This window comes from Hyalella azteca, unplaced genomic scaffold (genome assembly GCF_000764305.2).
Source record: "Hyalella azteca isolate HAZT.00-mixed unplaced genomic scaffold, Hazt_2.0.2 contig6769, whole genome shotgun sequence".
Classification (NCBI taxonomy): domain Eukaryota; kingdom Metazoa; phylum Arthropoda; class Malacostraca; order Amphipoda; family Hyalellidae; genus Hyalella; species Hyalella azteca.
The window spans coordinates 116,743-133,126 of NW_025936919.1; the positions used below are offsets into that span (position 1 = coordinate 116,743).

Sequence of the window (16,384 nt, forward strand, 5' to 3'; positions counted from 1 at the left end):
AGGACTGTACGTATAGCTTGTAGGTTGGTATGTATTGCCGCCTGGGCCTATACTTTCAAAAAAAGTTGAGAGATCGCAAGTTCATCAGCCAATCATTGACGGCCTTTCAAGCAAAATCCACCAATCATAGACAAGAAAATAGAGCGTAAGTACTTACGTTCACTTAGCGAATTTTGAAAGTATGGCCCCTGGTCTGCTCATCCCTATAATTTTTCTTCAGCTACCGCACAATTGGCAGCGCTGGTGACATACTCAGCCAATAAATTAGTTGGACTTATCCTCAGTTCTGAGATTGTCTGTCAGGGCTGTCATATTATTTATATCTTCACGGCCACGACGAATTGTATAGAAAAATCTAGATCAACCACCAACCACCGCATCGAGTAAATAGTGCTTTAAAGGGATTGTAATAATGTCATTAAATTGCTGACATCGCTGGTTCGCCAGTAATTAAAAAAAATTCCGAAATGTTGTTTGAAAGGAAATGGTAATTTTTTTTTTTTTTTGAGTTACCCTCACCAATCTAAACCGCTCTTACCCGATCGTGGTACCGTGCTTTGAGCTCATGTTGATCTAGGATGATTTTGTTGTTTGAAATGCCTGAGGTTGTAGACAAAACACAGCTAGTGACCTCCGATGTGACGTTCATTTGCTCGACTTGGCATTCAATATTTACAAATCTATACATATTTTTATATATATGTACATGTTTACATCTTTCTGATCTTAGACTTTCCTTCAGATAATAGTCTTGAATATTTGATCCATTGGTATCCATTTAATTTTTTAATAAATAGTTTTAATAAATTGTACCTCGCGCTGTTTAGCTTCCCTTTCGTTCAAGCAACATTTCTCCTTAATTGTAACATATTGTTTTGATAATACGTGATTATTTGAGTCTCATCTTGCTGTTTTTGTTTGTATACCCTGCATTTTTGTACTCATCTTGTGACTTTTTAAATTAGAACTGTTTTTACGTTTATTCGAAGTTCAAGGTCCTATAAGTTGCAGCTCGACGACCTTCAATTTCACGTTGCTCACTAATTTTCTAATTATTCTGACTCACTGGCACGCACCTACACTGATATTGACGTCTACTGATTGATTTCACCTGCCCATCGAAACATTAGCTCCAGTCTTTTTGTGCAAAAAGAGTTGCGTCGTACTCTGCTGCGCACCACATATTGCCGTAGGCGCTCATTAGCGAGGCAATTACTGGCTACCCAGGCTTCAGGTACCGCATTTAAATCCTGCCAAAACTCTGTATTCTTTCCAGCGTATAATTCAGGGAAAGCCTCCGTTCTCGTAATCATTGGTTTTTATATTAAGCTGTGGTACGGTATGCTCAGTGTTTTTACCCTCAGTATTTTTGTTCAAATTTGCTGCTTGAACTTACAAAGTCAAACTGTACATATTTACTGGCTTGTTATTGTTAGTGATATTGTTCAATAAAGTCATCGCACAATTAATCCCTGACCTCTACCGACATCGCACCACTACCGACGGCGAGAAGCAGCCATTTGCATCGTGCATCAGTTGGCCCAAATGAGGGCGATGAGCGATAATCAGAGGCGACGATCCATCGTTGTTGTTGTATCCATCGTGTGGCGATCCATCGTGACCTGGGACTGCTACGTCCGAAACAAATAGTAAAGATACTTCATTTCAACATTGATCTTTTGTACATCGCTGGTTGGCTCAGGTGACGGATCTTCAATATGGTCCCATACATACGTATCGCATAAATTTATATCAACTTCAATATGAAATTATTTTGTATGTTAATCACTCATTAACTACAGCTCATTCGCTACGTTCGCTGCATCGTCGTTAGGTTGTGAGCTTACTCTATTCTACCAGAACGCGTTCATCGTTCGTCCTTCAGCAATCCCCGCATTTTCTCATTAGCCAACCTTCAGAAAATGGTTTTACGTCTTCCCGCAGATTGGTTGTTTATTTTTTGTCCTCCAACTTGTCTAAAACTTTCGTGGTCGCCAAACGAAGATAAAGCACTCATTGGACGATAGCAACGTCTGCGGTTATTGCTCGAATACATTTGGGTACGAACTTACGATAGCGCCAAGGTTTTCAAGCCGTGTGTTCATTACCATCACCTTCGACATATTTTTTGCGATTAATGTAGCCTCTACTGGGTTGGTGAGGTTGTAAGGTTAGTTGGTTTTTCTCGTTCAAGTTGTTTCAGAATAGACTTCTTATACTCGGCTTCGTTTGTTTTGAATCCTTATAATTGAATTGCTTGCAGAGAAGCTTGTAGTACGAGTAATCAATTTCTCACTCAATCAATTTTTCTCTCAATTTCTCGTTCGCTCCCTAAGCTCTGCAAGGCTTGTTGAACCAGAGACTGTTGCTATTGAGCTTTCTAAGTTTAGAATAAACTAATCTCTTCTCTGGAAAATTGTGCGTTTTTTGTTGCTGTTCTGGTAAAATATTTCTTTATTGCTGTGTTATCTGACTGTTTTGTTCAGACTGCTCTCATTGATATTACAACCATTCATCGATTATTGGGCATGTCCACTGATCGACTACTTGAAGTATTCCTTTCCTCCTGGGCATAACGTATGCATTTAAGCCCTGTTAGTGAATAGTGACAGGCTTCATTGCCTATTCGTGAGTTTTCATTTCTCCTATTGATTTAAATATGAAAGTTTGTCGCTCTCCATCCCTGATGTTAGTTCAGTCGACCACCGCCTTGTTGCCAGGCGGGACGAGCGTTCTACCCGTTGACTCTTGGCCCTGCCTGCTCTCTCAACCCCCTCGCTCTCATGCGTCCGGTGTCGGCATGTCGTCAGCCGTCATCCTAATTATACCATTTGCATTCACGCTATATATTCAACTGAAGACAAATGCCAATATGCGATCTTCTTAGAACTTCTAACCATCAACCGAGTTTTCTGACTTTATTTGGATTATTGGTTGCTTCAAACCTCTTACGCCGCAGCCGAACATGCATTTTAAAATGGTCGAGTAATATTTATCCCGTCGATGCGTCGTTTCGTTTTTGCATTCCATAAAGTTTGTCCTTTCAAGTTGAAACGACATTTATATCTAACGTAATCGTGAGAAAACCAAAGCGAATTGCTCCACTGATATTCGTACCAGATTTTTATACGTGTATTAAATCCCTTTACCTCTGAGCGTCTACATAACTTCTCCTATCACCTGAGTATTGCTGTACCATTTTTAACCGCATTAGTGACTAATTCGAATGAGAATCGTCTTCCTCAGCGCTGCATATAAAGAATGTGTTTCTATACTTTAAGTTTATTTCTCAAGTAATACTAGGATGCAGCGCTCCTTCTGTCCCATAGCATGAAGGTCAAACAAAAGAGGGAACGGTGGAGAGGATCGGCTTTCGTTGAGAGGGAAGGGGGGGGGGGTTGGAATAAGGGGCTTTCAGGTCACAGAGGACACGCCGCCCTCACGAACACCCCTAAATCTTCACCATCACTTCCCCAACTACATCACCACCACAGCAACTCCCTGACTGCTGCAGCAGCTGTCACGGTGTCGCTGGTCGTTATGCTCCTGCATTGCGAGTGCCGTTGACGTGAGGTGCTTTTCTCACACCAGCCTATACCAGCCTCTCCAATACCAGCCTCTCCAATACCAGCCTCTCCAATACCAGCCATCCAATACCAGCCTCTCTCCAATACCAGCCTCTCTCGAATACCAGCCTCTATCCAATACCAGCCTCTCCAAAATCAACCTTTTTAATGCAAGGAACCAAATGAACAAGATTGCATAAATTCAAATGATTGTTCTGCAGCATCATCTTGATCGTTTTCAACAGGACATTCGATGACCATATTTGTTCAAAATAGAAGAAATCGTATTCTGATGATAGAAAGTGTTGGGATGTATTCGCAGAGTTTCGTTGCCAACCAAGATGTGAGGCAGTAATTGAAGTAAACGAGGATTGTCCTTCTTTCTACTTCTATTTTCTCATCATTCGACAGTGGTCACTGAAATTTACGATATCTTCGCCAGCTCCGTGGTTTCAGCTTGTTCCTATCTCTGATCATGGTTTAAACGCAGACGCATTTAAGTTGCTCTGGGTCTTGAGCCAATAAGCCAGCCGGCTTATGTTTCCTTAGCCTGCACGAACTCTGGCGCAACAACTGCAGAAATATTGCACGTTTGCTTCCTTCTTCTGGAGGCGTGCAGCTCGAACTTGTTTCCTCGCAAGTGCTCGTGTTTGGTGTTGTGCAAAGAATCTAGTGATGCGATCATGAGCTTGCTTGTCGCTCACTGCTCCTCTATGGAAATTCGATTCTCGATGATCTCGTAACTTAGTTCATATAAGCAACGTGCACTAATAGTTCAATTTATAACGAATATGTATAAAGCAATCATTATTTGAGCGTGAAAAACTTATAAATATCCTCAAACAAGTATAAAACAATGCATTGAATAAGGAGACGTTGGACTCTGTGCTTTGCGTGAACGCGGTCGCTATATGCGTCCACGTACTGCAAATCACTCGCCTGCTGTTGCCAGGCGCGAGTCCTCGGCTTCTTTGGCTCGCTAGCGACATGTAACCGCTTTGATGTCACGCATTTCATTTTTCATCCTCCCATCTCACTCATACTTTTTCTCCTTTCTTTGTCAGAGGTTATCAGTGCAAAGGGGGCCCATTTGAAGCATTCCATGTTTGAATAATCTCATACTGCACACGTGTCGTTGGAATAGCATAACGAACGAAGAGAACATTTTGTACACAGGAAGAGTTTTTACTGTTATTTTAAATTTTGCTGCATTTAAGTGGTTTTATGGGGTTTCTAGAGGTTTTTTTACAGGGTACAATTATAAAATATAATCGATATTTCCACTTGACAAATACGTCTTGATAATAATTTTGTACTCCTGCCATATCTTGTATTCTGTTGCCACGCGACGTGGGAAACCTGTGCATTTAGCCAGCTTCCACGCTTCGTGCCGTCAGAAATTATCGCCAACTTGCAAATTTATATTTTAAACTTTGTGTGGAACAGAAATGTCTTACCCAAATTTTTTGTTAAAACTATTACTTAAAAGGAATTCATCATTTGATTAATTTAACAAGTAAGCGACATCTAAGTTAACCCATTAGGTCAGTGAGTTAATCTTACGAAATGATGAGGAGGTTTTTGCTCATAACTGTCCATCTTCATAACTTATTACACATATTGAGAGAACATGCTCGGATTCGATGAGAAATGTCAAATTCCACGAAAATTGACGGCACGTAAAGTTCGTTGACCTCAGAATCTGACGGTCGATATTCAGAGTTAATTGTATTAGCCTTGCCCTCTAACGCAGTAGCGATTTGTGTCCACACAATGCCATGGTTTCTAGTTCATGGACGAGAACTTCAGTCACGAATCTAAAACACTGCAATTATTCCTGTCATTCTGCAGATTTATAAACGAGAATCATGATATATCGTTTGCGAGTTTGAATTCTCATTTTTAGTATCGCGTTTCCTGTCCCCTGAAAAATTGCAGGATTTCCATTACTGCCAAAATTTTAAACTTTATTTTAAAATTATTAATTTCTATTTAATAATTGATAATTATTAAATAAATATTTAATAATTATTGATTATTGAATTTTCTATTTATTTTATTATTATTTACTATTATTTTTCTATTTATTTTTAAATTTCTATTAAACTTCTATTCAAAAGAAGAAATGGTTTTTCTGTCTTCATTAAATTTTACAACTTGAACTGGTTATTGACCGTCTAATTTGTACATGGCTATAGGGTTTTTACCATCTCCGACCTAGACCAAAATCAGCGTTCCTACGACCACACTTTAAACTTCCAAAAACGATCTAGTGTTTGACCCAGCGTTCTTAAGATTAGCAATCTAACACTCGGTCAGCGTTCTCACGATCCTTAAATATGACCAGCTTCCTTACGACCAGCGATCTAGCACATATGGTCAGTGTTCTTAGTCATTCCAGTCAGATATTTTAGATAGAAATCGAAGAAATTCTTTTATCTGGTCCACCCACGCCCCACACACTTCCGTATACAAGTGCTAAATTTTGACGATTAACTCTTTTTTCAGGGTTAATCTTAACAACCTCCTTCTAAAGCCATGTAATATTGGCTTATGCATGTCAGAAGTTATCCACGATCGCTGTAATATGCTGTAATTTAAATATACTTTAAACGGCCGACCTCGATTCCCTATCCAGGTCATTCATCCGTTGAGCGTCACATGTAAAAAATTAGAGATAATTTTGTCTGGCTTGTGGCCTTATCTACGCCCTGATAATTGAAGCGCAGGTCAGTCAGTGGCTGATGTGTGGCCCGGGTTACGAGTGCTCGATCTTTGTGCCGCAAATATAGGCTTTGTTCAATTGCTGTGGAATTATAACATTATAAAATGTGTGGAGTTATAACATTATGTGGACTGACTCGCTTCGAATCAGCTGCCTTCTTGTAACATAGTTACACGCCTACCATACTAGATTGAGTATTTAACTATTAAAGAGGTTTAGTTTCCCCTGCTCTGTATACCTGGAGTAAATTTCAGTGTTGCGTAATGTTTTCTCAATTTAATATTATATACCTGGTCTCATACAACTGCCAATCAAAAGTCAATCGAACAACTGATAAGTGTTGCTCTGCAAATCCTCTTCATATTATCAATTTGGTGTCTGTGTTTGACATCATTGGTATTTACTTGGTCGTAACATTCCACCCGCACTGCCCTTCCTATTGTATCCAATGTATCAAGTTACTACGATGTTACTTTATAAATGAACCCAGCAGTACAAATTTCTACAACACTATTGACAGGTTGCGCAATCATGCCCCCAGACGCACAACCATATTGCGCGAACACTCCCTGCCAGACTTTCATGAAGTCAACATGTTAAGCGAAACTGAATCGTATTGTGGCATAATTATGTAGCCAAAAGTTGTAGAATATAAGGATAAAAATACTCCAAGTACTGATTTATTGACTGGGAAAATGTATTCACCAAAAGTTACTAAATAGTAAATGAACTGAGGAAATTTTGATTAATATCTCGTATTGCTTCCCTTTTTCGAACTATTAGTATAATATTTGTATCAAAAATCCCATAAGGCTTGAAGACGACTATAAAGTTCAATAAAGCACAGAAGTAGTTTCTTTCGCCCGTCATGATGACATGCGATGGACATTATACCGCTTCGTACGACCACTACGGACGCACTGAGCGAGAATACTGCGCAATGTCGCCCAAAAACAGAATCAATATCTTCCAGTTTGCGCAATATATTTTCAAGATTCTAAAATTCACGTAACATGTTGCGCAACCCGTCAATATCGCCTCTAATCTCTCAATAATATTGCGCAATAATTTTGAGCTTCTAGGGGCCGTTCCAGAGTTGGCACTTCGTAAGTTATCGCAATAGTCGGTGTTATTCTTCGAATCGCCTATGAAAATGACTTGAATATATTTCTCTGTAAGGCCCCTGTTATTATGGTAAGACTGGGACGTTGCAGGCATTTGTGACCGTGAAGTGTTGGTCGCATGTAGCGACCATGGCTGCATTACACTCGTTCTTCGAATCGCCTATGAATATGACTTTGAATATATTTCTCTGTTAGGACTTAGGCCCCTGTATTTTGGTAAGACTGGACGTTGTAGACATTTGTAGAGCGTTGGTCGCATGTAACGGCCATGGCTGCATTACACGTGGACTTAGTGTCGCCTTCATTGGGGGAGTGGTGTAGGCAGATAATATCGTCTCTGTTCTGATGGCAGGTCACTCGAGCACGCTCCGATGCTTCACTTTCTTGAGGATGTCACCGAGGAGCGCTCCAGGCTATAAGCCTTCTTTTGTGTCATACGTCGCCCACGCACTGTCCAATCTCGGCTCCCTTCCTTCATTATTTGAATTTTGTTCTTAGCTTTTTCAGCTGAAAATATTTTTAGTTGTACAATAGAATATTAACTGATGCAGCGCAATAAGGTATTATTCATTGGAATGTTAGTCTATGCAACGGACAAACGGTGCCGCAGTTAGACTTGAGACCGTTCACCACATGAGTGTCAAGTCTAATTAAAGTTTGTCTAATCTTTAGGCAAACATTACAGTCGATTTCGGTCTAATTTTGACGCCCATGACGTAAACCACACCACAATCTCGTACTAATTTCAATCCACGTTCGTTGAAAGTGTCGCTTTTAAATGATAAGCTTGTTGGTAATTCTATTCGTGAGTTCATGTAGAGATAGTCGAGAACTATTCGCTACGTGATTCGTATGACGTTTGTACCTGTACTGCTGCACCACAGGCCTGTCAAGACACTCTATTGAATAGTGACTGAGAATTCTCATTTACTTTAGTGTTGACACTAAACTGCGTTGGCTAGTTCCCTAGGATCTTAATTTGAAAGACTACTTCCAGTTATTGACCCGCTTTTGGAAGACTACTTCCCGTTCTTGACCCATTTCTCTGGATTCCGTCTGTGAATTGTTCTGCGTCATTTGTGTACTGATGAAAATTAATTCTGTAAATATGTGTGTAGCATACAGATATCTGTATTTTATTTTTATGCTTATACTTTCTCATTCGTGAGATTCAATCGTTTTTTTACATATAAAACGATTTTCTAGGGTAGTCCTATAGGTTGTAAGCTCGGTAGTATGACTAGCAATTATTCCTTGCAAGACGAAGGCCATCACAGCTTACGATGGGAATAGTTTAAATGTTCAGTTAGCCTAACTAAACTCACGCTGGCATGGTGTAGTAAAGTTAAAAAATAGAATGATAATGCATTTAACTTTTTATCATTGCATTTTATAGTTTTGCCGCACCTCAGGTACCCCTCTCTGACTGCCCTGTCAGAGCTTGCCTGGCTGAAGGCCATTCATTTACCAGATCCCGTCAACGACGATAACTATGTCACTATTTGATTCGCAGGTAAAATTTCTTCAACTTCCACAAAATTATATGAAGCATCCGTATACGTCGAAATTTCCATGCGAATAAGATATATTGTCTGTCAGCGTGTGTCGGGATTGGAATGAATTTCAGTCACGATTACCATGCGGCTGTAGTTTGTACAAAGATATTGAATTTTTTGGCCATTACATGCTGTTCGAAATTGAATAGTTTTATGAACGCTGATATGATTGGTCTACTGACAATTTGCTTGCATCTATTCATTTTAGTGCTTGCAAGATAAGTCGCTGAACATAAGGCCGATTTTTGAGCAACACACAGAGAGATGCTGGAGTTAGACGAGCCTAGCGACAACCATTCAGCTGAGCTGAGGTGCGGCAACGTTGCTCACATCTGGCACAGCTGCTTTGCAGTTGCCAGCTACGGAATTTCCTTTGTTGCTAATGCACTTCCTGGTGCTTCTGTGTAACTAGCCGGCTACAGTTGATTATCGATATCACTTTTTGTAAAATGAAGTCTATATTCACAAACTTTGTAGTATTAATGACAGTTTTATGGCTTTGTACCAGCTAATAATAACAATGTCACGCCGGTTTACCTTCAATGTTGGAGCTTATTGTGGCCACTTATCGTATAAAAGACTTATATAATTCTTAATAACAATTTTTTATCAAGTCGAAATCATAATATTTCTCATCAAATACCTTGTTGCAAACAACAGTTACTTAGTTGGTGGGTTACTAAGAGCTCCTGTGTAGCCGGTGTTCAGTGCGAGAGTTTAGTCGGCTTGCAACCTTCGTTGGTGATGGTGGTCGTGCAAATGTTGCTCGCCGCCTTGTCCGGCAGCTCTATCTGCTGAAAGACTGCTTTCTTTGTCTATAACCTCAAGCGTGGAAATTTGGCCTTGTTTCAGTTTTATAGTTCTTATATACTCTGTTTTTGTACCTGTGAAGTTATAACGTGAAAAATTTATAAGTTAATATGACGTGAGAAAATCGTTTTATTTAATCGGTGCACCGTGCAAGAAGCTATTATTAGAAATTTGCGCAAAACTTCTAAAACATCTTTCCTGAAATAATATTCTGATGGATGAAAGTCATTGCCTTCATGTGCAACATTCCGGATTGGTCGAAAATGTGCGTTGTCACTGCTGCTGATCAGATTAAATGATATTACTGTTAATATGTCCTCAAGCAGCAACGCCGACAACAATAATATGCTTGACAAGAGTCTAAGTGCAAATATATGCGAGTCTATGAAGGCTCGTTTCATTCCTAGCAGTCCACCGCCAGTTGGCGGTTCAAGTCCTTCGCCACATTCCGGATCACCGCCGTTATTGGATCCGGAAAACAATTTGAACAAATCTGTTTCTGAGAAAGGCGGCTATTTCGACAAGCCTGTCCTCAATATTGACCACCAAAATTACACCTTGAAGACTCCTAATGGGAGAGGACAAGCAGGAAGCAATGCATCTCCGGACCAAGTTCTAGTGAACGTTACTAATCCTCATGAACACCAGCAGCTTTGTTGCAACAGCAACTGTGCAGCAGCCATCAGGCTTGAGGCTTTAACATGTCGCTGCATAGCAAACTCTTCATTGCCTGCTGCTGGTTCTTCAAGTGCATCTATATCATGCAAAGAGTGTAGCTTCAATATATCTCACAAATTGTCTTCACTCTTCCCTCTTCTAGAGTGCAAAGCGTGCTTCCATCATGAATGTGCACCATACTGCAACAGCCATCAGTGCAAGAGACTGCTGTCTGATGCCTCACAAGCTCCCACGTATCCTCATGATGTTGTGAGTATTCACTATTTTTTTGTAGTATTAACTCCCTGTCTCAACTTCTACCATAGTATCAATCAAAATTAGTAGTAGTATCAAAATTAGTCATTACACTTCCATCAAATTTATCTTGGTAGCCTTATCATAATCTCCTATCATGTTTCTTATCATGGTGACAAAGAATAAAGTTCAGATGCATGTAATTCTCATAATCACTTCTCTAAACCCTGTTTTATGTTAATGAATGCAAGCTGTCCTCCTTTCTTGATTAGGTTACACAAATATCTATAGAAATTTTAATAAGAGTCATGTACAGCTTTTCCCCTATTAAAATCTTTCAAAGATCCTCTTATCATATCAGTTCAGCTTGAATTTAAAGCTTTTTAGAAAGATTTAATGTTTGATTTAACTGTGTCTGATGAACACTTGCACAGTTCTATTTTCTTTTTTGATAATTAATATATACAGCTTCAAACTGCAATTGCAAAATTCTTTTTCCATTTCAAATTGCACTAGTTTTTCTTTCTTTTTTCTGTCTTGAGAGACAGGTTCTATTTTTATTTATTTTTTTAATGAGAGGCATAAACTTGAGATTTCTTGTTGAAATTATTATATTTGTTAGCTGGCTAATTTGATAGTACAAGATTGTATCTGGATCAATGTCAAAGTTATATTATTATGACACATTTATGAATTTGACACATTCAAATGGCCAAAATATGCTAAACTTTATAACAGGGATCAATTCTGACAAGATAATATTCTCATTAAAGCTTGAATTTGATCAACTTCTGTTTCTGAAGCTTGTCATATCATATTTACTGAAATATGCACTTAAAAACATTGATTTATTCCCACTCCAATTCAATTATTTCAAGAAAGAGAGAAAATTGAACTAAAGATTTACATTCACAATGTTAAATAACTTGAGTTTTGTGCTCTTGTTGTGTTTGAAATCGGGAGATGAGTAGCAATCATTCATCATCTATTTTGTTGGGCTTTTCTGAACTTAAGCTTCTGAGCTTCACAAGTGTACATTTAAAGTTCCTCTTTATTGACTGGCATGGAACAGTTCCTGTTTTACCACACTTCATCAGTAAATGTTGCTGCCATGAACATGTTCACTTGTTCAGTACTTGTTCAAAAGTCAAAATTCCAGCAAGTACACATAGAGTAGCAGGGTAGATAAACATTCATGCACAGCTATTGCTAGCTACTCTGACATTCACTTTAAATAGTTTAGGATATATACTGAAGGTCTTGTGTGCATTGGTTTAACATGTGTCTGCTTGCTAGGTCAGCAGTGGTGATCAAAAACTCAGACATCAACCTTGCACTCTCGCAGGTGTTCATCTAAATAAAAATGTCACTACTTTCCTCATGACTCATCCTCTTATCTAGGTTTCATCGAGCTTTGTGGTATTGGTGCCATTAAAACATTTGTGACTTACCATGGAATCATTCAATACAACCGAATAAAATAGACTACAGTACAGTGGACTGTGTCGTACACAAACTGCACATACTAGAGCTAGACCTCAGCTATCATTGCTGTGTATCCATGTTCATGTCTCTATATAAATATATATATATATATATTTTTGCTCGTAGAAATTTTCTTAAAAAATAGGTACTACTGACAGCACAATAGGTACTACTGACATCATTTGGAAAAAAATATTTTGGCGTTTCAATGTGGAAGCAACTCCAATCTTCAAGAAACGGGTTCGTACATTCTCGTGCTTTCGTAATCGAAGTCACGTAATAATAACTTCAATTAGTGTAGGTAATCCTTAAGGTTTGATTGCAATTTTAAACTGGGTTGCAATTAACCTCGGACAGATAATCTATTATCTCACAAATTCTTATTAATCTGACGTTTATCTATTTTAGGGACGATCGCAATATTCCCTATGTAGGTTCAATAATATACCTATCGCAAAGCCGTTCATGAACATCACGAAATAACCTTATTTTTTTTTAAAGCGCATCAAGTCTTTCATGCCGCTGATTTTAGGGTACGTATTTATTTTTATCCAGGAACAAACTCTATGTGGTAATTATGTACAAAGTGTATATTCATCTGTGGACCTGCGGCTGCGAACTTCAGTTAGCGGCGGTTCGCGCTAGCAGGCACTTGGAGACAACCTTGGGCTAGGAAGTTGTTGGTGTGGCTCTTGTTGCCGTGCTAGCAGCTCCATGCGCTCTTTCTATCCCTCATTTTATGCCCGTAAATTACCTCTTATTATGTTAAGAGTCAACTATAACTTCAGGTCTCCGCGCTTGTAAATACCATACAAGAAAACAGTGTCATGACTTGCATATTGTGTTTTCACCTTCTCAATTTTCTAGAGGTACTACGAGCAAAGTTCTGCACGGCTCAAAACTATTCATTCATTTACCGTTCTTAAAGTGAAACTGGTGTTAATTTTCAGGTAATTGTAATTGTATATATTCATTAATCAGAAGCACCACCCGGCCAAAAACTCACTCTTGCTTAACTTATCAATTAATATATAGGTATTTGAAATTATTCATCTCAATTCCTGTTTCGTTTCCTCCGCAGAGGTATTCTGTAGTATCATTAAATTTTCGTAATTCTGGAAGGTTCGTGCGCGCTGCTTGTGTTTGCAAATACATTTTTGAGAACACAAGCGTTGTTGCTGCAGTTACTGGAATCGATGTTCTTCCCCACGCCAGCTTGAACAGTTTCAGTTTGTATACACATATATTTACATTGGTGTAGTTTGGCAGAAGATTTTCTTTAATGCAGGTTTCGTTGAAGACCAGAGAGTATTTCTTATTGACAATTGTCAATAAGAAATACTCTCTGGTCTTCAACTAAACCTGCATATATATTTACAAACATACCTGAGGTTTAACTTTGCACACCAAAACCTGTTGTCCGACCAATACATTCCACTGCTTTCTGTATAATTTTTTCCTGCTTATCTTGAAGAAACTAAGTCTCATTCTTTGAATTTATTGTATGTCTCGTGGTTTAAGAGTAGTGCTTGCTTAGCGTAATTCGCTGCTCACTCGTCCCGTAGGACCGGGATCACCACACGTATGAATTTGTCAGTCACGGTCCAGTCTAATATTCTTTGATGCATCTCCATAGAAGCATTCACACCATGGGCATGGTAGGTACCTTGCACGGCTAGTGTGAATGAATGATTCTATCTAAGGAAATGCATTGAAGAATATTGGAGGACCGTAACTGGCAGAATTGTGTGCACCCGTCATAGTGACCAAGCGAACACACGCTGAACATTTCTCTTGATTTTCATTTACTTGTGTAATTGTCGTTGATCAAGATTATGTTCAGAAGCTACATGGCTTCGCGTACAGAAGCTCAATATTCATCTTGGCGAAGGTTCTGTTCAATGCTGTGTGAGGCCTAATTGAAAACTTGACGTTAGGTGAGTCAGTTCGGTGGAATGCGGAAATTCAATTTCCATTTAGATCTTCAAAAGGAAGCTTGATAAGTGTTTTGAAGAGGACTTCGAGCAGTAGATCGAAGAATAAAGTGCGTAATTCTGTTCGATTCTCGTCCTTCTAGTGCTGAAATCGTCGTGCAATGTTCTTCCTTGCTTCTCCAATATGTGACAGTTAGCTTTACATCGTTCGTTAGAATGTAGTTAACAGTAAACGTGCTCTGACTGGCCTTAGGTTGACCTTTTCAAACGTCATGTGACCTAATGCCTTTTTTACTGCAAGATGAAAATTATATAACTCAACTAAGGCGCATCGTGCACTAGTTAGTCTTGTGCAATTATCAATGCAACTAATGTCAAAGTTCATGTTTCGGTTTACTTGAGTCGACGATGTTTGTTCTTTCACACTTATTAGCGCATTTTCTCATTTATGGAAAAAATGCACTATTGTGCTCGCCATGTCCGTCTGTCTGTCTGTCCGTCCGTGACCTCAAGTTTTCGTCGACGAGAAAATGCGCTCTCTGTCACTCTCTGCAGTGAGTACTGAGCTATATTTTTTTCTTTTTAAACGAGTATCGCCATCTTGCGTTAAACGTAAACGTTATCATTTGTTGGTTTCAATTGGCTTATGGAACACAGAGAAGAAAAATGTCCGGTTTTACTCCCTTAATCTATAGAATTGTACTAAAAATGTAAATGTATCTCACTTTGTGTCTACTCCAATTTAGTAACTAGGCGTCCAAATAACGTTTATTTAACTGACGCTCATACCTAATTTGCACAAGTTATTGTAGCGCTGTCACGAATTAATAACTTCCACTTAGTTGAGTGGTGACCATCGTGTGTTCTTATGTAGAAAAGTTATCGTTTTAAATCTACGCTCAAGTCGTAGCTCTTCATTATTGAATAAATGTCCTTCGCTCACGGCTCGTTCTTTAAAGCTTGTGCTCTGAGGTCGATGCTAATGATCACAATTTATGGCTATTGCTTTCAAGCGAGAATTTATGTCCAATTTCCTTCACAAGCATGTTGAATTCAAACTAACTTCTTGATTGCTTGCTCCTGGATAACTAATTTATTCACGAGTTTTGTCACTTGCATTGAATTTGAATTTGAACCGTTAATAAGACGATGGATTATCTACCTGGCTGATGAAGTAGTTAGCTTATATCTGGACTAAATTTAACAAACCTGCTCTTTTCATGAGGCATCTGTCGTTGTAGTATGAAATAAATTAATTGTCTCGAATATATTTAATAAAACAACATTGATATGAGCTTGCAATTTGGTGCACTGGTCAACACAGTGTTTTGCGTATTGCGTGTGTTGGGTAAGCTCATACTGAAATTATTGGGGCAGCAGCTTTGGCACAGCAAGAGCTTTCTAACCACATCGATCTTTGCTTAGAGAGAGATCCCTCTCTCTTTGTGAGTACAATAGGTGCTCTTGTACACTTCATGTCCTTACATAATTAGCTCAAATTAAGACTAATTTACAATAACTCACAATTTTATTCATTGACACGCTATTCCTGCAGGCTGTCACGTATTTATTGTCAAAAAACGCTGACTCTCGAGCCGTTCTTTGTCCCTTGACAGGACACCAACAACAGCGCAACGATGGCCGAGATTAGTTTTTGATTGCAAGCCGTACTATTGAATCAGTGCTTTGTAATATTCTGATCAGAAATGGTGACTGCAGTGCTCAGGAGCGTCTGCCCCCGATTTCCCCCGCTTGGTTGGCCGTTTTGTCTCCTGTTTGCTTCTAAGGCACATGTACAGCTGCGCTGTCTCCATGAACGCTCATAGCAGTTACTGGGCAATGGGCATACGCAACGTGTGCAGGTGATGAACTCGCATGACAATCATGAGAATAATCTGGCAGTGAGCACTCCTGGCAGTTGCTTGCAGGCACACCACCCGGCAGTTGCTCGCAGGTACACCACCTGGCAGTTGCTTGCAGGCACACCACCTGGCAGTTGCTTGCAGGCACACCACCTGGCAGTTGCTTGCAGGCACACCACCTGGCAGTTGCTTGCAGGCACACCACCCGGCAGTTGCTTGCAAGACAGCGTCGCTCCCTCCTATATGTACACCTGGCCCGCGCTGAGTTCCAGAACGACCTCTACGTGTTTCAAAATTAATTAAATGTGAATAAATGCATTGCATTTCTAATAAATTGATCTCTAAAAAATAGGTAGAAACTTGGTTGAAAGCTGTTGCTATTGCAGCAACGAATAAATTCGTTTACTTTG

General features: G+C 39.3%; 1 protein-coding gene across 1 annotated transcript in view; it reads left to right on the top strand.

Moving 5' to 3' along the window:
• The window catches only part of LOC108677079 (phosphatidylinositol 3-kinase regulatory subunit alpha), a 130,873-nt gene that overhangs the window by 97,769 nt on the left and 16,720 nt on the right, over nucleotides 1-16,384 (top strand). The window contains exon 6 of the mRNA XM_018165230.2: nucleotides 10,602-10,708. Within this exon, the coding sequence (XP_018020719.1) occupies nucleotides 10,602-10,708 (107 nt within the window). The remainder of the gene's footprint in view (nucleotides 1-10,601; nucleotides 10,709-16,384) is intronic.